Raw genomic sequence first — 23,334 nt, 5'->3', positions numbered from 1 at the left:
TAAATGTACACACTGAACTCACCAGTGGGAAAATGCCAAGTTAACTGAGCAGACATTTCAGTGTTGTGTTCTTAATGCACATTTGTGACTGCTGATGCATGGTACACTCCCTCCATCCTACCCAGAACCTACCGAGCATGGCGGTGTTGTTCCTGTTCACAGGCTTGGGCGGAGGCAGAGGCGGCTGCTTGGTGCCCTGAGAGGTGGAGGCTGGTGCCGCAGACTGCTGAGTGGACACACCGGCAGAGGAGACGCACCGCACGGGCTTGGGTGCTGCAGCCGGGGGGGCGGCGGGAGAGGAGTACTGGGATGCAGGGTGGTTGCACGGGGTGCGGGGCGAACCTTCGCTGTCGGGTTCAGGGGTGGAGCTCATCAGCCACTTTGGAGCCATGACTGGCTGTTTGGGTGGCAGAGGTTCACGCAGGGTGTTCCGCAGGGCTTCAGCATCAGGGACAAAATGGCACTCTGACTCTGAAACACAGTTTTAAACAAGTTTATTCTAGTTTAATTATTTCAAAACTACAGCTAAGCAATCGACTGAGATTGAGAAATTAAACAAAAATGCCAGGGACACTTATAAATCAGTGTCCAACTGTAGTGCATATAAAATGCTCTATACAGCAAGCATTTACAAAGAGTGTGTTTATCTTTTTCTTTGTTGAATTAGCCACATCTCATTATGAAAAACATCTTTATAAATGTTTCAACTCCTGCACAGAGCACTAAGCCAATTTCTGCCGCTTCACCACTCCAAGTGATCTCTGTGATAGCACTTGTTTGAGAATTGTTTTATCTAGGGATCAGCTGTGAAGATAAACAGAGTAGGCGGCTGCAATTACCACCAAAGACCCACCCTCCCTCTGCCCACCCCACTGCACCACACCCCCGGGCGGCCCCCACGCTGCCTCCACTGCTACAGCTGCTTTTGCTGCTCCCACGCCATTCCTCAAAGCTGCAGCTCTGAAATTTAGGGTTATTTATTTACAGCCAAGCCTTTAACATGGTGACGTCACATGGCCAAAGAGGAAACAATCAAGAGGGGAGGAGGAAGTGAGTCTGAACATCAGCGAGGACAGAGGTAGAGATAGAAAAGGAGGACAGAGAGCAGGATAAAGATAGAAAGAGAGTGGGAGAGAAAAGCAGCATCAGAGAAGGAAATAAGAAAAACATGAGAGTGAGAGAGAGAAAGAAAAGAGCAAAGAAGCGATGCACAGGAGAAAATATGGTGTTTTCAATATGACAGTGGGTCATGTGTCAGACATAATGGACAATTTAAAGTCTGAAAAGAGCACAAAACACTATTATTTCTCAGTGCTCAGTGGAGTCAGTGAGCTGTGGCTCTTCACCAATTATCAGTGAAGTGACAGTGTTAGCAGTAAAGGGCAATAATGGGTTTAGCGATCGTGACACATTAATTAGGAGAGGAGAAGAGAGGACGAGCTATTCCCTCATGTGCCTGAATAAGAAGCGGAGCTGGAGCAGGGCCCTTGGGAGCCGCCAGGAGCCTGTCTATATCTGGGAGGACAGCACACAAGCAGGAAAGTGACAGCAAGAGAGAGAGAAAAAAATACATGGACTGAAGACACACTTATTACCTACGCTTATTCATTAAGTAACATGCAACATACAGGGATGTTATGATCACAGCAGTTGGTGGAAGATCTCAGGTGACTCACCTCTGTGGGCCCTTCCCTCCTCAGCTGATGCATGTCGAGGGAGAGCTGGTTTCCAGTCCGCTTCCACAGGCTTGCTCCGCCTGCCGTCCTCCGAGGGGGCCTTCTGCAGCCCAGGCCTCCTCTGCCCGTCATCAGGATGAAGTCGGCCTCCACGTCTGCACTCCTCCATCTGTCCGTGAATCTGGCCCTGCCAGACCATGTTAGGCTTCCACTCGCCCTCAACGTGCACACGTGGACCCATCCCTACACCTCTACGCACGTCCTCATGCAGTCCTGTACCCCTCGAACATGGAGCTCCCCGGCGATCTCCGTCTGAGGAGGGAGGGCGGACCCTGCGGTCGTCCGGCTGGGCGAGCCAGGCCTGGTTCATCCTAAAGTCTGACTCAGGGGGGAGTTTGCCCTGGTTGCATGGGCTCCTGGCGCTGCTGACGACTCCCGCGCCTCCACCTCCAACCCCGGCACTCACAGGCAGAGTGTGGCCGTTTTTCACATAGGGCTGCTTAAGGTTGTGTGTATCTGTGTCTTGAAAGTTTGGACAAAAGAACATAAGTCTTTGGTGAACAAATATAAAACTGAGTGGATCCAACACTATTCTCACTCACTAAGTTGGAAATGAGACACTAAACCTCCACTCACTAAAATATTCATGTTTAACATTGGCAGCATCATGTTCGATGATGTAGAATATTCATGATTTTTACTCTTCATTCCCTCACTGAACCTAGATCTGATTCACATTAAGATTAGTGGATTAATCCACTATTTGATTGACAAAAAATTAGGAACAATTTTGATGCTGACTGGTTCATGTTTTGGGTTTTGTTTAGTGAAAAAGACATATTCACTTGAAGAATATGAGGATTTGTAGCCACTGGTTTATCTTCATTCAAACTGAACACATTTTGGTTTCTGTCTAACAAGCTGATTATTTGGGCCCTGAGATAATGTGATAAGCACCAGGCCTGTACCCTGGTAAAAAAGAAAGATGCCCTGAACTCCAGCCCTGTAGACAGAGTCTGTGTTTGTTGGTGTGATGAAGGAGCAGCTGTAGATTTAATAAATAGGCTCCTGCGACAGCGGGGCCGGCTGCAGAACACATGCACACACCCTCTCAAAGCTGTTTTGCTGCAGGGCACAATTCGTTCCACTTTCCCTCAGCTCTGGAGAGTTGCATGCCATTTTAAACAGATATTACATTACTGTAATGAAGGTGAAAGTAAATGTACCTTTTTTAAAGTAACATGTCTGAGACTGGTGCTGAACAGTGTTCCTGCCATAATGTACTGATGACTTAACTGTACTGTCTGTGTGGGTGTGACAGCCTCAGGGCTGCTGCTGCTGCTAGTGTCAAGATGCGAAGCTGTTGTGCAGAGAGATCAGATGTATCACAGGAGCGCTCTTACCGTTGTCCGGGACCTCTTTCAGCACGCCCTGCTCTATGAGCTCCTGCCGCGTGCGCCTCGTCGACATCTTTCTCTCCAGCTCTGTCACACATAAAGAATTTCAGTTACATGCAAAGTTTCAAGATCTCCACAAGGAAAAATAAAAGTTAAAATCACGTGTGACCTCATGCTCCACAATTCAAAAATGGAAGTTTAGAGATGTTTTATCAGCAACTTAGTTTTACTGAAGTGTGAATATACAGGTAGTCTACAACTATACACATGTTTAGTAATACTTTAAAAGACCTTTCCAATACCACTTGAAAGTACAGTTAAGACTGACTTGAAATACAAATACACACCAATAGTGAAATATCCTTTATTATAAACACATTATGTGTTAGACTTCACCAACTTGATCCCCATTGTTCAAAGTTGGAAAAAATTTCGACACACAGTGCTCTTTTCATAAGCTCTTACAGGAACTGGCTTTAACCACCACAAGATCTCGTCATTCTCAAGCCACTTATATTTAAACTTGCATTAACCCTAAGTTCATGAACGAGCCAGCAGCTGAAAAGGAAGGTATTAGTTAAATTTATAAACTTGACCAGAAACACACTGATGGCCCAATGCATACCAGAACTAATAATTATTCTTTGGTCTGGCGGAATACAGACATTTTCGCATTGAAATTGGTGGTACTGAAATCAGAAGTAGAAAGACGTTGAAATACTTATTAAGGCCTTTTATATGTAAAATTCTTTTACGACAGTTGAAGAGTTTTTGCAGAGAAACAAAGAGGCCTGTAACATTCAGGTGGGAACACAAGCATCAAGGACAGAATTCCTTGAAAGCTGAATGTAACTGATATGAGTCGAGGTGAGGTGAAGAATGGGTTCAAATCACAAACCTTCCGAAGTTTCCTGGAACTTGTCGCTGCTTTTCTTCTTCCGCCACTTCCACGGCTTGAAGATTTTGCCAAGGGTAGAGAACTTGCCCTTACGCTTTGGGGGAGGGGTGCTGTCCACCGTGCTGCCCCCCTCTCCCACCATTGTGCCGTGGTGCTGCTCAGCTTCATCATCTAAAGAAAGAGAGAACATTATAAACATTTTCAAATAGAGACACAGGAGCCTGGGAAGAAAGAGCATAGATCCATTGGCTGTCACAATAGTCTGACGGAGGCCTTTCTGTTCTAACTGAGCTCATCTGCCGCCTTTGAAAAGAGGTGCCATGCTCATTACGGCTGTTATTATCTTTAGACATCAGTTCTCTGGGATTGAGTGTGCTTTAGCAGGGTGATGCTGAGAGCTCATGGACTCCTCCACATATCCACAGTTAACAGGAGAGGTCTGACGCTGGCGTCAAGCCACGATCTAGCTCTCTCCTTCTCTCTCACTCTCTCTGTCAAGTGCTCACATTCCTTGGCTGGATGGAGACTAGTGCCTTATCAGCCATTCAGCTCAAAGAGGAGAGGAGGCACACACACATACACACACAAATGCAATCACACAGCGGGAGGAAAAAACTGTCAGTCACGTTACATGCATACGGCTAACAAGTGTGTAGCAGAACCTTTTAAAAAACCCTGATCATTATAAGACGCCATTCTGACCTGAAGTACTACATTAAATTGGCAGGGGTGGTTGCTTATTCCTGGTTATGTAATTGACAGGCCAACAGACAGGGTGCTGAGCTCAGAGTTTCAAACATTAGCTCTTTTTCTCCAGGCTGCAGTTGCTGTGTTCTGCAGACATAATATTTACCAGTGGAGGGAGAGAAGGGTCAGATTAAACACACATGAAAAAAGAGGAGGACATGAAAATGTTATATACTGTATATGTGATGTTATGCATATATGTAATATGATGTTCACAAATATTAAACATTGTATTATCTCATCCATATATATTGCTTCATTTAGTAACAGTTCATTTGTTTTTCAGTCAGGTTTTCAACCTAAACTAATCTTAACATAAACCTGAACGCTGACTGTTGGACAAGGAGAGGGCCCGTGGTCGCCAACAACGACAGTTGAGACTCACTCTTTGCGAGGCGCTAGATGAGGCCAATGCAAAGTTGGCCAAAGTGCATCCTCGGGAACAAAACAACTGTGACAGGGATGAAGATACATGGCAGCCTGAGGAGGGTGACTTCAATGACAAAATGCACCAGTCTGAGGTTTGGGACGAATACAAGGAGGCCCTCAGCACCGCAGAGATCCTCACTGAGACCACCAAGCAGAACCAGGAGACCGACCTCCACAGATGTTACAAGGAGCTGCAGGAGGCTCAAAGATTCAACCAGCAGAGGTTTGCTGTGGAGCTGCAGGCTGAGAGGAGCAAAAATGAGGCTCTCATACATGAACTGGAGAAACTGAGAGCTTCAAACAAAGAGGTCATTGAAAAGTATGAAGTTGACAACCTCCGAGCCAAGCAGCAGGTCACCCACATGAGGGCTGAGCTTGAGAAAGGAGTTAGGTCTCAGATGGACACCTTCCAGGCTGAGCAGAACCTCATCCGTACACGGATCATGGAGGAGATGAGATGTCTCCGCAAAAAAGCTGCAGAGGAGAAAATGCTTCTGCAGAAAGAAGTGGAGGAGCTGACATCTCAACTCTCACTGATGGAGAGAGAGAATGAATCTCATACAATCAACCAGCAGAGGTTGGCTGTTGATCTGCTGGCTGAGAGGAGCAAAACTAAGGCTCTCCTGGATGAGGTGGAGAAACTGAGAGCTTCAAACAAGGACATCAGTGAAAAGTTTTTAGCTGACGAACTCCGAGCCAAACAGCAGGTCACCAACATGACGGCTGAGTTTGAGAAAACAGTTAGGTCTCAGATGGACATCTTCCAGGCTGAGCAGAACCTCGTCCGTACAAGGATCATGGAAGAGATGAGATGTCTCCACAAAAATGTTGCAGAGGAGAAAATGCTTCTGCAGAAAGAAGTGGAGGAAATGACTTCTCAACTCTCACTGGAGAAGAGAGAGGATGTCAAGCATCAGGAGTGGCAGAATGAAAAGGAGGAGAAGCAAGAGGAGAAAGAGGGGGAGGAAGAGCAGGAGAAGCAGAAGAAGCAGGAAGAGTCCCTCTCTGATGCTCTCCCTGCTCCAGAACCTGTGGAGGCTGAGGTGTCTGACGAGACGCCCAAAAAGAAGAAATGTTCAATCTGGAAAAAAATCAGACGGTGTCTGGGACTGAGGAGGAGGAGGCAATAAGACACTGAACCTAACAACTGATTCACACCAGATAGTTGTTCACCTGTGCTCCTCCTGCATGAAATCATGTCTGAGAGGAGGACATGAAAATGTTATATACTGTATATGTGATGTTATGCATATATGTAATATGATGTTCACAAATATTAAACATTGTATTATCTCATCCATATATATTCATTTGTTTTTCAGTCAGGTTTTCAACCTAAACTAATCTTAACATAAACCTGAACTTCAACCCAACCTCACAGACCTAGGTCCTCACAAAAGCAACAATACCTGGAACACACACACACACACACACACACACACACACACACACACACACACACACACACACACACACACACACACACACACACACACACACACACACGTCTTCTCCACAATATTGTCTTCACACAGTGCTTACAATACTGATACAGCTTATTTAGCAGTGCAATAAAGAACACAGGAACACATAATCATTCCTGGTCCTGACTCTTTGTTTGACTCACACAGAGGAAGTTAGAGTGGGCAGGGTTACAGTATCTCGCTGGGGGACTTTTCAGCCTGGTGGATGGCAGCTGACACTGGATTCAAATCTATTTTTGCAGCTGCAGGACTGAGTCTTTTACCGCTTCTGCACATGACTACCTCAGAGCTGCAGGCAGGGTCAAATTTGACCTAAATGTTTACATAGTGTTTAAAAACCCGACCGTCTCTAAAACCTCCAATACACAAGTTCATGCAGCGCTTCCAGTTTTTCTCTGAAATACCTGAAAAGTTTCAAAAACCACTCATCTACCTGGAAGGGGGGTGTTAAGCGTCCAGCTTGCATGGTGGTGGGACTTGAAGCAGCATGCCATGGGGAAGCAGGGAGCATTTGTCAACCCCAAATAACCAACTGTCCTGTATACAGTAAATCCCAACAATCAAATCAACAAGGAAGAGAAATCCCAGAAGGGTTCGAGTTGCAGGAAACGACAACAGAAAGGGTCCGGGTTCAAGAAACAAGTCCGCACCATGGAAATCCAGCTTATCTTGGCAACGTATAGATCTGAGGATTCAGACCAGCTGCCATAACATCCAGATTAAACGTTGCTTTAAAACAGCTTCCCGGCGATCCAGAGTCTGAGGTTCTCACACAGCAGACTGCGGCTCAGCTGAAGCCAGTGAAGCAGGATAAGAGCCGACTGTGCCAGGCCCGCACGCTCCGAGAGGCACTGCAGAGATGATGATCGCAGCAGGCTCGGCCCATGCAGCAGGCGTCCGCTTGAAAAGATGACTGGACGTATCCTCAGAAGATTTGTACATTAGCCAGGGTTGTCCGATTGTAAAACATGTCAATCATCCGACAGACACACACACAGTCACTAAGTACAGTGCATCCAACTCAATTATCACGTTCAACAGAGCTGTGGATCCACTGAAAACAATTCTTCACAGATACACGCTCTCCAACATGTCATTGTTTCAGCTGTGGTGAGAGGAGGTCTGGTGTGTGGTGGCACTACAGCTGTGTGTGACTGTGGGAAAGGGGTAAAAAAAAAAAAAAAAACTAGAAAAGAGTGGAAAAAGTACAGGGCTTATGGAAGTGGGGGGGGGGGGGGGGGGGGGGCTGGAAACACAGGGAGGAAACAGCACTCCACCCTGATACTGTGACCGAGAACAAAGACAGCCTCTTCCCCTCAATAACACAGTCAACTGTACAGCTTGTGGAAACATGGTGCTGAAGGGTACAACACTGAAACACCTCAGAGACTGAATCATATTCTCACTGATGATGAAACAAGTTTCCATTCAGAACAATTCCACAACCAGATTTCCAGGAGTCATGCTCTGTAATCAGGAGGCCTGCCAAGATAAGGCATACCAGTCAGGAAACACAGGGGTGTGTGTGACACTGTGCTCGTGTGTTCCTCTGACGTAGCCTCATCCTGAAGCCACGCCCACCTTTCACCCTCTCGTGCACGTCCCAGAGAGGCCAGATTCACCTCTGACCTCATGACTCAGTGAGTCCCGGCTGCGTGGTCAGGTGAGCACGTGGTCAAAGAAAACTGTTGTTTTAAAAAGGACCCCGGCTTTTATCCAATATGCGAGCCATGCCGTCCCAATCCCGATCACTTACATAAGAAACCTGCTTCCATGGGGTGCAATGGTTGGGAAACACATCCTATTATAACCTTAATCTTAGGCAGATTATGAAATTTAATCCATTTAATTGACTGTACAGAGTATTTATAATCTGAGTGATTGGTTCTTGTGGAATCTTGTAGGCCGAAAATCAGTCAATCATTGACCACTAAGTCAAATAAATCCAATTATAGTATGTTACTTAATGTAAAAACATTTTGAATTCACTACTTTCTGCATGTTCAAAGTGATGACCTCTGATCAAAGATGAATCGGGTCTGTTTACAACTTGAAACTGTAATAATTAAAAGGGGGAATACTTAAGTGGATCCAAACTGATCCACAAATTACCTTATATAAAATATATATCAACATCTAAATCCACCTTCCTGTGCATTAAGATAAGAAAATAAGAGCACGAGAGTGTGAAAACACAGCTGAGATTCATCCACGTGATCCTGGTGATTTAACATTCCTTGTGGTGGTGAAAGTGAAGGGGGTAGAGTGTGGGAGAGGAGACTGTGCAAAGTTGATTATATAATCTCCAAAACCTGATTTCTCCTTTAAGTTAAAATGCCCCGAAAAGCTAACAATTAATAAGAATGGAATGCATAAGTGTGCACAGTACACAATACGTGCAAGAGTGAGTCCAGAAACTCACCGCCATCGTTGTGTTTCTGTGGGTCCTGAGCTGGAGTCTCCACACGAAGGCTCTGTCCCATGATCCAGCCCCTGTGGGGCCTCGACCTGTCCTGCACCCAAATATGTGCACACTACACTGGGCGGATCAGCAGCAACACCTGCCCTCCTCCTCCTTCTACACTGTCCCCCGATCTCCTGTCTTTCTTCTTCTCCTCTCCTCTCGTCTGTCCTTCTTCTACGCTTTTCACTTCAGACCTTCCTCGGTCCCTCCCTCTCGCAATCTCCTTAAGACCTTCCCTCCCTCTCTAGGAGCAGGACTCCCGCTCCCCCTCTCTCCCCGACCCTCCCTCCTTGGCTCACAGCACAGGTCAGCGTTCACAGAGAGAGGGATGCCTACCATTCCAGGGAGAAAGACGAGATACAGTATGTTTTCAATTTCATGCGTTTACTGCGGCATGTGGTGCAATGTGCACGTCCAATAATATATGTATGATGTGATGCGTGCTATGATGGCGCGGTCTCTGGAGAACACAGGGTTACATGATCACAACAATGATTCAGGCCAAACGAGAAAAACAATAGAAGGACAAAACCACCTCTGAAAAAAAGCAGACTAAAAACCAGAACTGAGACCACATTGTTTGGACTGAAACCTTTTGTGTCTAACACACTGTTAACAGCATCTATTCTCTTCTTAGAGCTGACAAGGAGAACAGATGATAGATCTATAGATGGCATCTAAAGAATTCACTCTTAAATAAGTGAAGATTGTGAAGGATAGAGAAAAATAACTGGAGAGATTTCAATCAACAGCCTCAATCAGGAGAAATAGTACACGAGATCGGAGAAGTGACCTTTTGTCTGAGCAGCATAAAGGTCAAGTGTGGCTGAGATGCTTCCCCATCGCTACATGTCAGCGTGAACAACAAACATGGATCAACCGCAGCAATACAGCTGCTACGATGACAACTTAAAAAGAGAAAAGAAGGATCACAAGTCAATCTGGCGTTTCTATGTCCTGTATGCACGTCAATATTAGTACCACTAGTGTTTTTCAGTGTTTATCATGCTGCTCACATCCCTTCATGCCTCCAGACATCATTTTATGCACATCTCCAAGCCGCTTATCACAATATGAGGGGTGTTTGGTATCATTAGCATGACTTTGAAACATGTTTGCCAAGGAAAGCTGACCCTATTTAAAACGGCAAAGCAAGAAACTAAAAGCGAGACCAGCAGTGTGTGTCCTGGACCCCTGAATAAAAGCTTTTTTTTTGCGGTCTTGAGCTTCTTCAGAAATCCTTGTCAGACTCTGCTTCAGAGGAATCCACAGAATCAAGCTTTGTCATTACGCCTGGATAGATCAGAGTTTTCCGAGCATTTGGCTGCATCTCAATCTGTTTACAAAGACGGAGAGCTTGTGTGTGCTTGTGGGTTCGGCAGCGTTCCTTTTCCTCTTCCCCTTGCCCCACATACAGCCTTCAAATCGGGCCGCCTTCCAAAGAGAGCGGAGCCAATCCACATGAGTCCAGAACCTGTTGGCCTGACCTGGATAAGAGACTGGGCCAGGCCACTTCAGCAGGCAGACAAGCTGAGCCAGGTGCACATGAACGTATGTGCACATACGCGGCCATGCCAGACATGAGTCTCACTCATGGCAGAAAATCAAGCCTTTTTCAAACATGTTTTATCAATACAGAATGATACATATTTCTGTATAGGCTGAGAGTTTTAATATGTATACGGGCATTTTCTGATTGTGCTAAAGCATCAAAGGATGAAGTGAGTACGGACCTGAGAGAGAACAATCAGTTATTTCTTAAGTATGTTGTTCAAGGACATTTTATTAAAATACAATAAATATAATGGATCAAAAAGTGTGACAGCGAGCTGTAGAGCTGCCAGTCATCGCCGGTTTTTGGTAGCAAAGCAGATAAGTGGTACATTCACACACTTGCCACATTCTGCTGGTGCAATTCCCACACTTTTACAACATGTTGAAGTAGATGTAGATGTTTTTCACAGCTTTGTAGTGTTTAGCATTGTGTAAGGCTTTTATTGTGAAGAAGCCACAGGAAGTATTGTGAGTGATAGTGACAACCACAATGAATGGCTTAACGTAAAACACATTTTGGCAGATACATTTTTACAAAAGGAAACTTTCTCACTGAGGAGCTGCAGGTGGTTTTAACCAGAAACTAGAGCCAGACCAATATGGGTTATTAATGCCTATAATAGGTAGTAAGACATTTCTGATACAGATGGTCAATATATTAAAAGATGTCGTTTTCAAGTCCGTAAGACAAAGAAATGCAATTGCGGCTTGATATTTTACAGTTATATAAAAACGTCAATCATTAAAAAAATGATTAAAAAACATTTATATATACACACACGCTAAGCCGAGCGGCAAGTGGGGGAAACTGATCCTCAGTCAGACTCAGGATTGAGAAGATATGTGTATGGCTGTAGTCCTGAGTGGCTCATAAACCGTGCGAGGCCAGACAGAGCTCTCATAAACACAGTGAAATGTACAGCGAGATGAGTGGATCTACAGCTCTGCCCGCAGCATTAACACTGCACTTAACAAACCACAACGAGCAACTTGGTACTCACCACGATTTTCCATTACAGAGTTTGAGGCACACAAGTCGACGGTTCCTGAAAAACAACAGTTTGAGAAATCAGCACCAGTTCAGAGTGAGAGTGGAGACACTTTCTGTTAAACCAGTGGAGTCGCAGTGGTCAGTTGGTTTTTACTGAGGCTCTTTTTTGCAAGTAATGCTTCAAAAAGAAAAAAACATCAACTCTGTGGTGCCGAGTTGAGATATTTACTGCTTAATGTTTTCAAAATTCCTTGAAAACCCTAATTAATCTTCCCCATGTATAAAAGCATGTGAACCATTCAAAGATAAACCCAGGAATTCTCAAGTTAAATTAAAAGTCAAACCACACTGGTCATTTTATTATTTAGCTGAAGAAATCCCATTTTCTTATTATACTAGATTAACTGCTCCATTGGCCTTTTGACACTAGCTGATAATTGGAATAACTTATACAGTTTATGTCAATTTCGATAAATTCACGACTGTGGTTATGAGAGAGAGATTGTAATAGAGAGATGTAAGTGATGCACATGTTTTTTTTTTGACTTGAGTAAAGGTAATTTTACAGTCAGGGTTTGGGACAGAAGGCTCGACAATATGACCAAAAATGAAATCAAGAATAAAAATGTTCATATCAGTCGGTATCGATAATTATCACTATAAATGTCGCATTATTATAAGACAGATTTTTGCTCCTGAGTGAGTTTAGCTTTGACTTTACAGCTTTATAACTGCAGTGCCAGACTATAAAAAAGTCTATGTAATCAGTATGTGCCTGAACACTATCTAACACCGGTAACACTGGCTACCACAGCAACCATACAATGCATAAGATACTATCCATATATATTTGGACTTTTGTTATGTTGCAACTGATGAAAATGATATTGTGACAGTTGTTGATATAGTTGTATCGACCATCCCTATTCTGAAATCATAAATAACCATAGCACCAGGAAAGGTTTTTGGAAGTATATCTATCTATATATATATTTATATATATTTAAAGTGCATACATACACAGTAGAAAGTCATGGATGGGGCGGGGGTGGTAGCGGTATAGCAGTACTCATTCAGGTCTCCTGATGACGGCAGCTCCCTCCATCTTGACCCCTCTAGAGAAGAAAAACAAAAAGAGATGAGCTCATAGTTAGTCATGAGCACTGCCAAGAAGAAGATTAAAGGGTAATGGGGAACCATGGATTCCCAGAAACCTGGATGAATCCCTGCTGAAATAAAACCCACCAACATATCTCAATGATAAGGTCTTGGCTTGAAGACTAAGACCCCATTTAAACCAAGTCAAGTGTGACATGTACGATGCAGTGAATGAGTCATTCTCATCTGTTTCTTTGTTTTAAAGATATTGACTGTTTCCTTATTTTATCCTTCAATATGTAAAGCATCTTTGAGAATTTTGAAATGAGCTATATAAATGCAATGTATTATTATTATTGTTTTTATAGCGCATACTACAAGGTGTAAATGGGCTATAAAAGCCTGCAGCACAATGATGACATCAAGCCTCAGTTTAAGATGCTAACAAAACCCTCCAGCCTCTCTATCTGTCATGTAGCAGAGCCGCCGTGTTACGACTGCGCTGTGTATGGGTGTCACAGCCAGAGGGACAAAATCAAACCTTCGGAAACTAACGTGAACACACTCGCTACTTCTTTTAAGTGTCACTACCTTGAACAGGTCTGGTGTAACGATATTTCATTTCTTGAGGGACAATAAAGGACATCATGCTGGTGCTGAACTACTGAAAAACGTTGAAGCACTCTCCTCGAAACACTTCAGCAACATAATTAACTGCATCACTTCATAACCACAGACTAAACCTTTTAAAAATCTGAAGTGGATCATTTATTTATTACTTCAGTTATATCGACTATTCTGGTAAAGAAAATTCCTTAGAAACTGGGTTTACTACTGAGAAATAATAAAGGAATTCATTGGAAACATGCTGATGTGATATTGACCCGCAGCTTTGATTCAATCTCCTTCAAAGTAAACTGGTGATGTCATTATTTTACAGGTATGAGGACAGAGTTCATGCTACATCTTTTTCTGCATCACCTCTACCTTTACTCTTTCAAACTAAATCAGGACAACTGTAACTCTTAACCGTGCAGAATCTACCACCACAACTGACAACTATTGGACAATTGTAACAACTGCAAGAAGCTGAACCCCAAATTGCCCCTGAAGGCTGTGTCGACAGTATATGAAGGTGTGTATAGAAAAAGTGCTGCATAGAGAAGCTATGGGTGAACTTTGCTTGTGTTAGATGTGGAGAAACACCATACAAATGCACCATATCTGGTTTTTCAATAAATAAGGATTATAAGATAAGGAGTTTTCATTTGGGATTAAAGTGGAACTAGGCTATGTTGCAGGAACCAAAGATCGGTTAAATGCTCCTCACAAATACTTAAATTAATTGACTACAGGTTAAAACGGAGGCAGATGATTTTCCTGTGTTTGGACGGCAGTGTCAGAAAGTCAGGGCAGACTGAGAGCCCCGGGGCAGACAGCAGCCGGGCAGGAGGAAACAGAGTCAGCTGTGATTTGACTCAGTTCAGAGACGAGACCGAGGTTGGCACCAACAGACAGACGCTTTTATGAGCAGAACTTCCAGTGCCCATCTTAGAATGGAACACAGAAAGGTTCTCATAAAAGAAACAGAGAAACTTTCAGACTTTAATTCATGCAGCACATATTGGACCTACTTCATTTTAAAGGATGGAAATATCAATATCTGCTCTGCTCATTTCTAAAGAAAAAGAAGGGTTATGAATTTTAATGAGGTCGGATGGAAAGACAACTGAAAGCAGTGAATGAGCCATTTCTTGTAGTGTTGAAACCTCAAACTCATTTATTAATCAGTTGACTGCAGTTATTATAAATGTTTTCGTTATTTTTAAGAAAACTAAAGATTTTCTTGGCATTTCTTTGCCATTCATGATTTGAAACTAAATGTCTGTCTGCTTGTTTTGTGACTGCTGATGAGAATAAAAAACAGGACATGTAAAGATGTCTCATTACAACTTAAAGATAATCAATAAAGACAATTAATGAAAATAAGCATTATTTCCTGCTCTAGCTGATTCCCTTAGTTGATACCCTTTTTGAAATTCTTGTCCTTTAGTCGCTTTGGATAAAAGCATCTGTCAAATGACGAAATGTACAGTTATCATATCTGCTGTCTTTCTGTTGACAATACATCTCCACTTGCACAAACATTAGGCCAAAATATCCTAGATAAGTGTGCTGCCGTCTTGTTCTTGTGGTCTTGTCATTTGGAGCTGGAGTCTACGCAGCAGTGAACCTTGGTGTGAAGGTCCCGCCTATATACGCACTCGACCAATCAAGAATCAGTCTTAGCTGTCTATAATGACACTATTTTTAAAGCACCTAATTACTATTTTAAACCTGTTCGCCATACTTTAACTTAACCACTGAGATGGAGGACACTGGGTTTAGGATCATTACTATACTGACCTGAGCTATACCTATACCAGCCACCAGGGGGTTGTCAATCTTTTTACAGTCTAAGCTTTTACATCACTGTAAAATGATTGTTTAGCAACTTAAGCCTAGTTTATGCTTCTGCGTCACGTCGACGCCGTAGCACGCCGTAGCTTGACGTGCGCCTCCCAAAAATCCTAACTACGCGGACGTCGACGGGGACCGTAAGCGCTGTGATTGGTCCGCTCAGAACGTAAGTTCCGGCAGTTGCTTTTCCGGTCTTTCTTCCTCGTCGTAAAAACCAACTCCGCAAACGTTTTCTTTGTAGCTTGCGCTTCAACATTTGCAATATAAGCATTTGTTCTTCAATATTGATGAGCTCCAACAACAAATACAGCTGCTCCACCTCAGTCGCCATTGTTTACTGTTGTTTACTTTACGGAAGAAAAAGCGAGGATTCGGCTATAACCACACAAACACACCGCCACACCCCCTAGCGGCATGGCGGTGAATTGCAGAGCAACGCGTTCCCTCGACGCAGAACTTCGAATGCTCAACGACCTACGGCGTAGGTACGGCGTCGACGTGACGCAGAAGCATAAACTAGGCTTTAGGCTCAAGGGAATTGTATGGATTTGACTGTACTCTTACTTACTATTCATTTACAGAAAATATGAATCCCTTAATAAAAATAAATCAAATGAAAGACAATTTAATTAAAATAATTACTAGTTGCAGCTCTAAATTCTACGCTCACCAGCATCATTACACACTGGACAGCAAATGATCCATTGTTTACAATAAAATGCCACACAATGAAAACCAGATCTTTTGGTGCAGTTGAAAAACAAGCAGAGATTTGTGAGAAAAAAGAAAATGCTGTTTAATGCACCAGTAAAAAATAAATAAGTGACCCAAACCCCAACCATTAACGACACCACTGAATTCCTCCAGTTCCTCTCTCTCTGATGGATTTCATCACTAAGTAATCCTTCTGCCAGAGCTCCATATGTATCATCTGACATTACAGTGAATTAAAGTCGAACTAACTGCAGCGTCTTGCAGGCTAATGTTGTTTCCAAGAGATAAGAGATAGGAGACAAGAGCAGCAGCCCTGTAGACTCTGTGATGGTTTCAAAGTTGAAGCCAAGGGAGGCCCCATCACTGAACTGTTGATGTGATCAATATCCCGCCATCTGTCACATGTGTTTTTGTACAGCATTGTCATACACAAGCCAGGCGTGTAAAACTCAGAAATGATTTCCTAACCGTACAATCATTTTCAGCTTTTCTGTATTCTTCTATGTTCCTCTTGCAGGGCAATTTACTGGCAGGGTCAAAGGTGAACTTCCCTATCAAAAGAAGAAGCATGAATAACGACACTTGGGTCAACAAAGCTGCCTACAGCCACATAGAAATGGCCTTTAAAGCGTTGTCATTTTTTGTGCAAGAATAAACCGACTGGAGGAAAACCCTTGCACCGCTGAGAGGAGTCAGATGTATGTGGTTGGAGATGAATTTTTTTACACTCCCGCCACAGCCTTGGCTGCATGACTGAAAAATAATCGAGCCGAGCGGGAGGAGAAAATATCTTCAGCGTCTAAAAGGTATATACGAGCAGATTTCTGAGGCAGCGAGGGGGCAGAGCTGCAAACACAGAGAATTTTCCACCGCTTCAGCCGCAGCGTCACACGTTATGTATGCGCAACACTTGCTTGCCTCGCTGCATGTCAACTACAACACACATGGTCAAAAGGGGAGGGGAAGGAGAAGAAAAAAAGAAGAGCTGGCTAGAGCAGATGCATTCCACAATCAAATATTGCTCTGTTTGACTTGCTGTTAGTGTCAGGCTCGCAGCCAGTCTCAGAATGTGCCCGTGAAAAAAGGACGTTGATGGCCTAGTTCCCTTTTTGAGTTGTTAACCCTCTCCCTGCAGAGCGGAGCGGGTCAATACGGTAGTGATGAGTCTGTCCAAACTGTGCAGGACCTCTGTCACCTTCATTGTCCTGAGCAAACACAAGCCATTAAAAACCAAAACACCAGGTTAGAGCTTCAACGTAGAGACAAAGCCATAAGTAACCTCAGTTTCAGCCGTCACTACACATACTATTGTCTCGTCACAACTCTACAATCAGCACAAACCACCTTGTTAGAAACTCACATAAAGATCCCACATCCTCCTGGATGATAGTTTGAGGACGGATGATACCGGCTGGAATGTTCTCTCCTTTCCCGGCTTCCTGTCACACAGACTAGCACTCACCAGGAATAGGAGCCACCAATCAGGTACGTGAGAGTGGCCGTTACAGTCCGCCGACAAGTCCCGACTGTATAATCTTCTGTGGGACGCGCAAACACACCCTCCGCACTGGCACAGCACAACTAGCGCTGATTCAATTACAACGGGAGTGGAAACGGCAGCAGCTGGCTGGGTTATGCCATCTTTAAATAGCAGTTCGCTCCTGACTCAGGCTAGCGCCTGGATTTGGGCACAGAAAGCTGCCAAGGAAGTGGATAAAAAATCATCAACCAACACTCGAGAGCTCTGTCTGAAACTGACTTCCTTACAATTAAAGTTCTTACGAAGACAAATGGTGATTTACTGAGTGGACGGAGCTGAACCATACTTGCCTGCTCCAGAGAGGACCCACTGAGAGATTCAGAAGTCAGACGAGCACTGTTAGTTTGCTTTGTGCCGTTTGTATCCGAGCTGCACAGTTTCTGCACCCACTCTCAGAAATGGACGGACGAGGGTGTGTGTCTCCAATCCGGGCCGGGTGATCGTCATCACCGAGCCTGCCCCAGAAAAGCACCACTCACCGCAGGGACCAGTGGCCCACTTTTACAAAAAAGGAGCCCAAAACACGCTCCTCCTCGCCTTTGCTAAACTTTTTCTCTTCCACCACCTGTGTGAGCAGGACTGCACTGCAACACAGTGCAGCTTCACCTCACCACACCACACGCTTTACATTCAGCACCTCCAGCTCTGAGGAAGCAAGGATGCCCACCTCTGACCTCCCCCGCCTGAGGGAGGGTGGGGGGTGGAGGAGGAACGGTTTAGGCAGAGAGCACCGGAGGAATCTCAGGCGCAGATCAGTCTCATCTGTGGTCTGACCAAATCAATCAGGCCCGGCTGACAGCTTAACCATCCTGGTTGCCTCCTAATGGCCCATTAAAGAGGAGGGGGAGGCTTCCAATGGGAAGAGGAAACGTGAGGCAGCGTTTTTATTTGCCCTTTTTAACCAGAGGAGAAAATTAACTTCGGGGGGGGGGGGGGGGTTACACCACCGGCCCATGCTGGGGCTGATGGAAGCAGAAGAAATACAAGTTATGGTATAGGAGGGGATACAAGATAATTAGTGTTAATAGAATAAACACGAAACAACAATAAAAAAGAGATGAGATATTAATAAGAGATGAACACTTTTGATGCCTGTTGGATAAAGAGCTCTCATCGGTTTTCAGACAGAAATTGCTCTTTAACTGACACTTTTACTGAATTATCACATGTTCATCAAATATGATTTTCTGCTGATTCAAAAATAAATCATAATAATTTATAATGTGAATATAAGAAATATAATTTTTGCCTTTGACTTGTTTTGCCTGTTGAAAAGCTTCATCACAGAAACTGCTCTTTAATTGACACTAAATGAATGACTGTTTATCTCTATAGCATCTTCAATTAAAAAATGATATTCTCTTATAATGAATAAGAAACGTTCACCATCTCTCTTTTGACACTTCAGCAGCAGAGCCATGCAGGCGCAGAGAGAAGAGGAGCAGGCGGATCAGAGACAATCACGTCTTCCATCTTTGCCCCAACAACCCTACACGTCCTAATTATTAGATCTAGAAGGAGCGCTGGTTTATATTAACGGTACCGCCCGGATCACACTGATTTACTGTGACTCCGCCCGCTCTGCGCTGAGGTGAGACAACATTTACCTGCGAGCTGGACTCGAACCTACGGCGAGAAGAGCTCCAGAATAAAAGAGTCGTTATAGTCCCGGTGCAGGAGACCTCTCTCTCTCTCTGTCACTGTGTGTCTCTATGTCTCTCTACCTCCGGACAGACTCAAGATGCTTCTGAGTGAACGGGAGACCCCCGTAAAGTCAGCCTCGGTGGACAAGACACCTTCCGGTTACAAATTTCAAAATAAAAGCACGGTCAAACGTACAGCTAAGGAAAAGAATATGAGCGGGATTATCAATTTCTCTGTTTATTGTGACGGTGATGATTATTATTGTTATTATAAATTGATGATGATAATAATAACTCTGCTTTTCGTTGTATAGGCACGAGTTGAAATACATTCTAACATTTTGTTCAATTAGTTAAACTACCGACATTTCTTAACTTTTCTCCCACATTCAACAAATCCTGGGATGAAATGGCTGCCACACACGAGCTGCTTTCAGACACGAACTCAAGAGGACTGGGTTCGCACTTTCTCGCCTTTCACACATGAACAACGCAGCAGGGGATTCTCTGTGTTCACAACAACACAGTCGTTTTCCAGTGTTGCATGTGAGGGATGGTGCAGCAGGCAGTGGCAGGATGTAACATATGAGGTACGGTAACACAAACGTAAACGTGAAGCCAGCACGAAGGTCAAAGTTCAACGAGTTGAACTCTATGCAAAGCCACCCTGCGATTTGACTCACCATAGGTGGTGAATGTTTTAATCACCTCCCTTGGAACTGAGCAGGAGGCAAAGGTTCCCCTCTGAAATATTTGCATGTGTGAATGGGCTACATATGCAAAATTCTACTGCAATCACCAGTTTTGGTTCACAGGATAACAACACTAGTGTCGGCCCACGAAAAGCTCTCAAATCTTTCAAGTTGACATCTACGTCGATATCTTCTACGTGTATAGCACTGCTTTTCACCCTGGGATAATTGTACTCTTAAAAGGCTTTTTTTCAGTTTTGCATCCGTCGCATGTTAAAACCATCATCAACAAGCCCAGTCGCCTGCAGTGAATCCTCCGGAGGAGTTTTTCCTAATGGGCTGGCAGGAGAAACTCTGGGGAATGTCAGAAGATTATCTTGAGTTCTGTGCATGTGTGAAAGCAGCTTTGTAGAGATGCAGATTTAAGACAAATCTGGAGTGGTCTCCTAAAGTAAATAAAATGGTGTTTCCTATACATGGCTCTATCATTGTTGCTGATGGGTCACACAACCTAGCTGCACGCATTTAAAACCACAAAGTTCATGCCTAATTAGATAGTTATTACTTTCCAGCAGATGGTTTTAGTGGCTTTCTTTAAATGAAGGCATGTGAAAAACTCTACACCTAAAAATAAAGCTCTAAAACTTCAATTCAAATAGCAGTATTCAGTGGGAGTTCAAGGATTTTTATAAATCAGGGACCATAAACGTATAGAGGTCCCATCTGTCGTCAGATAAGGATGCTAATTATATGGCCACATCATTTTCAAACTTTAACAATCTCTGTTAATACAACCATTTTGGCTCCATATCAGTTTTAATCCCGCTCCATACATATTTAGTCCATACTAACACACCTTCACATGACAACTCACGTACACTAGGCATGCTTGTACCAGTGTAAACTGGAAGGTATGGGCATGTGTACACAGGAATTACTTGAATAACAGTCTCCTCCTCACGTAAGCAGTTGTATAACCGTAAAATGTAGACTTTAACTGCACAATAGCTTGTACTTGATTATCCATGTTGCATTTTTACACTGGTCAGCGAGGCTAATGCTGGTTGTCTTCTTTTGGAAAGGGGTCACGATAGGACCTTGATGAATCAGCAAAGGGTACGACGTGGGTGAGAAAACCCAATAAGTAAGAGAGTGTCAACATCATTGTTTCCAAACATGTCAGTTTCTGCCCGTCCAGACTAAAACGCAGCCATAGCAGCTTTTCTAAACTTCTCTGTTTTAGCATCTCAAAAACTCCGGAGTGGTATGGATGCCAGACAAATCTGTTGCAGAGCTGATGCAATTTTAAACTAAAAAGTAGTCATATATAAACATATAGATATATATACATATATGAATATATTGAACATTGTTCTCTGTTCAAGCACATTGTGTACTTTAAAAAAGCTTGGAAAATAAAAAATCTTAACAAATTGTCCTATTTAATGTTAGTCTTGTTAGTAAGTGACTAACAAAAGACTACTGATAGGACAGGGGCACTTCAGGGGCCAATCAGATGGGGCCAGTGCATCCTGTCCTTCCCTGGATCCGCCTCTGGTAGGATCATTCAAAAGTACAAATTCAACATGTACAGAAACTCATAGTTTTTTCAGATGCAATCAGCATCATCATCTGACAACTACAGATCACATGACATGTACAGAGCAGCTGGTTCGTGTAAAGGTTTGGAGAATACGTTCGCATAATGACATGTAACACGCACTAGTAGAGGAAAATCGACATATAGCCTGGAGGTGCAAACATCGACACACACCAGCTACATCCCGGATGTCACACGCATCCTTTGTTGTGCGTGGACGCCTCTGCTGCTGCAGAGCATCCGTGGAAAATGGAGTTTCCAGGTGGAGAAGCAGCTGCAGTGATTCCGCAGACACATGCAGCAGAAACACGCAGCAGAGGATCAGCGGAGGATCCAACATATTCAGACACAGCATCGTAACCGTGCACATCAGTGGTGATATCTGCTCCCTGCAGCAGCCAAGTTAGAGCGCAACTTCAGCGCATTGTGTGCGCACGGATCTCCTTCCCTCCAAACTCTGGTTCTCTCTCCCACATGAGCTCACCCCTCCTCCCCTCTGACTTACCCTCCTCCTCTGCCTCCTCCTCTCAGATCTGATACAGCAGATGTAAGAATAGCAGCCCGGTCATCTCCTCCTCTCCTCTCATCACTCTCTTCTCCGTCCGGCAGCGCCGGGCTCCAAACACATTTTTACGCACTTACCGGAAACCAACATCACCGGGTCCGCGGGCATCTCGGTACCGGTAGTTCTCTGTTGAAGCTGCAGCCCCTTTGTGGGCGCTGCAAACACGGCCCCTCTTTGTGTGGTGAAGACTTCAATACCCATCAGGCTTTGCAGTGCATTGATCAGGGGTGCGCAGGAGGAGGGGTGGGGGGTGTTGGGGGTGAGGGGTGGGGAGTGCACGCCGTTCTGTTATGCAGCTTCTGATGATGTAGATTGTATAGAATGTTTTTTTAAATTTATTATTGAATCAATGAGCAATAAAAAAGATATCTTCCAGATAGTGATGGGTTTGTTATCATGATTCATCCCACGTGACACTATTGATAAAGTCATAAATCACAGTCATAAATGATGTTTGAACAGGGTCACATTCAAAGATGCAGCTCAAATTGTTGCTATATTTTCTTTAAAATATTTCTCCACATGATTTTTATATTACTAGGTCTCAGTGGATTCACTTTTGCACATATAGAAAAGCACATAGTGGCATCAATGTACAACTTTTTCAGTTTTATGAATTAATAGTGTTCAATTATTAACAATAAAGGGACATAAAAGATTGTAGTAAAACGTTTACTGTCATGAGATAAACCCCCCTGATATGATTCATCTTGTTTTCGATGGGGTCACAGATGTTTTCAAACTAAACAGTAAAAGAGACAATAATATAGATGACAACAGTTAGAAAACAAATAAACAAGAAAATAAAGTGTGGACAGAAAGAAACAAAAAGACTAAATGTAAAACTTTAGACTGATAAAGTCAAAAAATAAGGAATGTAGCAGTGACATCATCACTGAAAAACACCAGCAATTGGGTTTGAAATGAGAAAACAAAACATTCTTGAAAAAGATGAATAATGACACAGAGCGGGTATTTAAAGGTTATGTAAAGTTTATTCCAGAAGGAGCCTGAATTCCCAACTTCTAACCAACGTCTTTAGATATAAATGGGAAAATAAAGAGGGTCTGATCAAAGCCTCTTATTGAGGTTTATAAAGAACAAAAACCTGTTTCAAACAATCAGGAAAGTTAAAGTTAACGCATGTGGAAATAAATTAACTTTGAAATAAATAAATCAAGAAAACCTTTTGATTTCAAAGTCCAGTCAGGCAAAGTTTATTTTTATGTAAAATGAAACCACAATAGCAAATAGCATACAAAAAATTAAAATAACATGGACAATCATAAAATAGAATACAATAAAATGCTATAATGTGGACATAAACAACTTAAGGACATTCAAAATCCCAGGAGAACATGAGTCTTTAAGGGGAGCACTTC

At 43.4% G+C, this 23,334-nt stretch overlaps 1 protein-coding gene across 10 annotated transcripts in view; it reads right to left on the bottom strand.

The window, feature by feature from the left end:
• The window catches only part of phactr4b (phosphatase and actin regulator 4b), a 30,579-nt gene extending 8,531 nt beyond the window's left edge, over positions 1 to 22,048 (bottom strand). For 2 of the 10 annotated variants that reach the window (XM_069537487.1, XM_069537493.1), the window contains exons 1-7: positions 21,893 to 22,031; positions 12,661 to 12,755; positions 11,651 to 11,695; positions 3,972 to 4,142; positions 3,080 to 3,160; positions 1,677 to 2,198; positions 133 to 471 (exon numbers count right to left, since the gene is read on the bottom strand). In XM_069537487.1, coding sequence (XP_069393588.1) covers positions 133 to 471; positions 1,677 to 2,198; positions 3,080 to 3,160; positions 3,972 to 4,142; positions 11,651 to 11,663 — 1,126 coding nt within the window. In that variant the 5' untranslated portion in view covers positions 11,664 to 11,695; positions 12,661 to 12,755; positions 21,893 to 22,031. Of the gene's footprint in view, positions 1 to 132; positions 472 to 1,676; positions 2,199 to 3,079; positions 3,161 to 3,971; positions 4,143 to 7,064; positions 7,766 to 9,053; positions 9,294 to 11,650; positions 11,696 to 12,656; positions 12,756 to 17,272; positions 17,424 to 19,059; positions 19,217 to 21,892 lie in introns of those variants that run through there. The other 8 variants (XM_069537490.1, XM_069537491.1, XM_069537488.1 and 5 more) reach the window with 8 other exon arrangements.
• Between the last annotated feature and the right edge of the window lie 1,286 nt (positions 22,049 to 23,334).

Source organism: Paralichthys olivaceus, chromosome 13 (assembly GCF_024713975.1).
Source record: "Paralichthys olivaceus isolate ysfri-2021 chromosome 13, ASM2471397v2, whole genome shotgun sequence".
Lineage (NCBI taxonomy): Eukaryota > Metazoa > Chordata > Actinopteri > Pleuronectiformes > Paralichthyidae > Paralichthys > Paralichthys olivaceus.
This window is presented reverse-complemented; position numbering and strand designations above follow the sequence as displayed.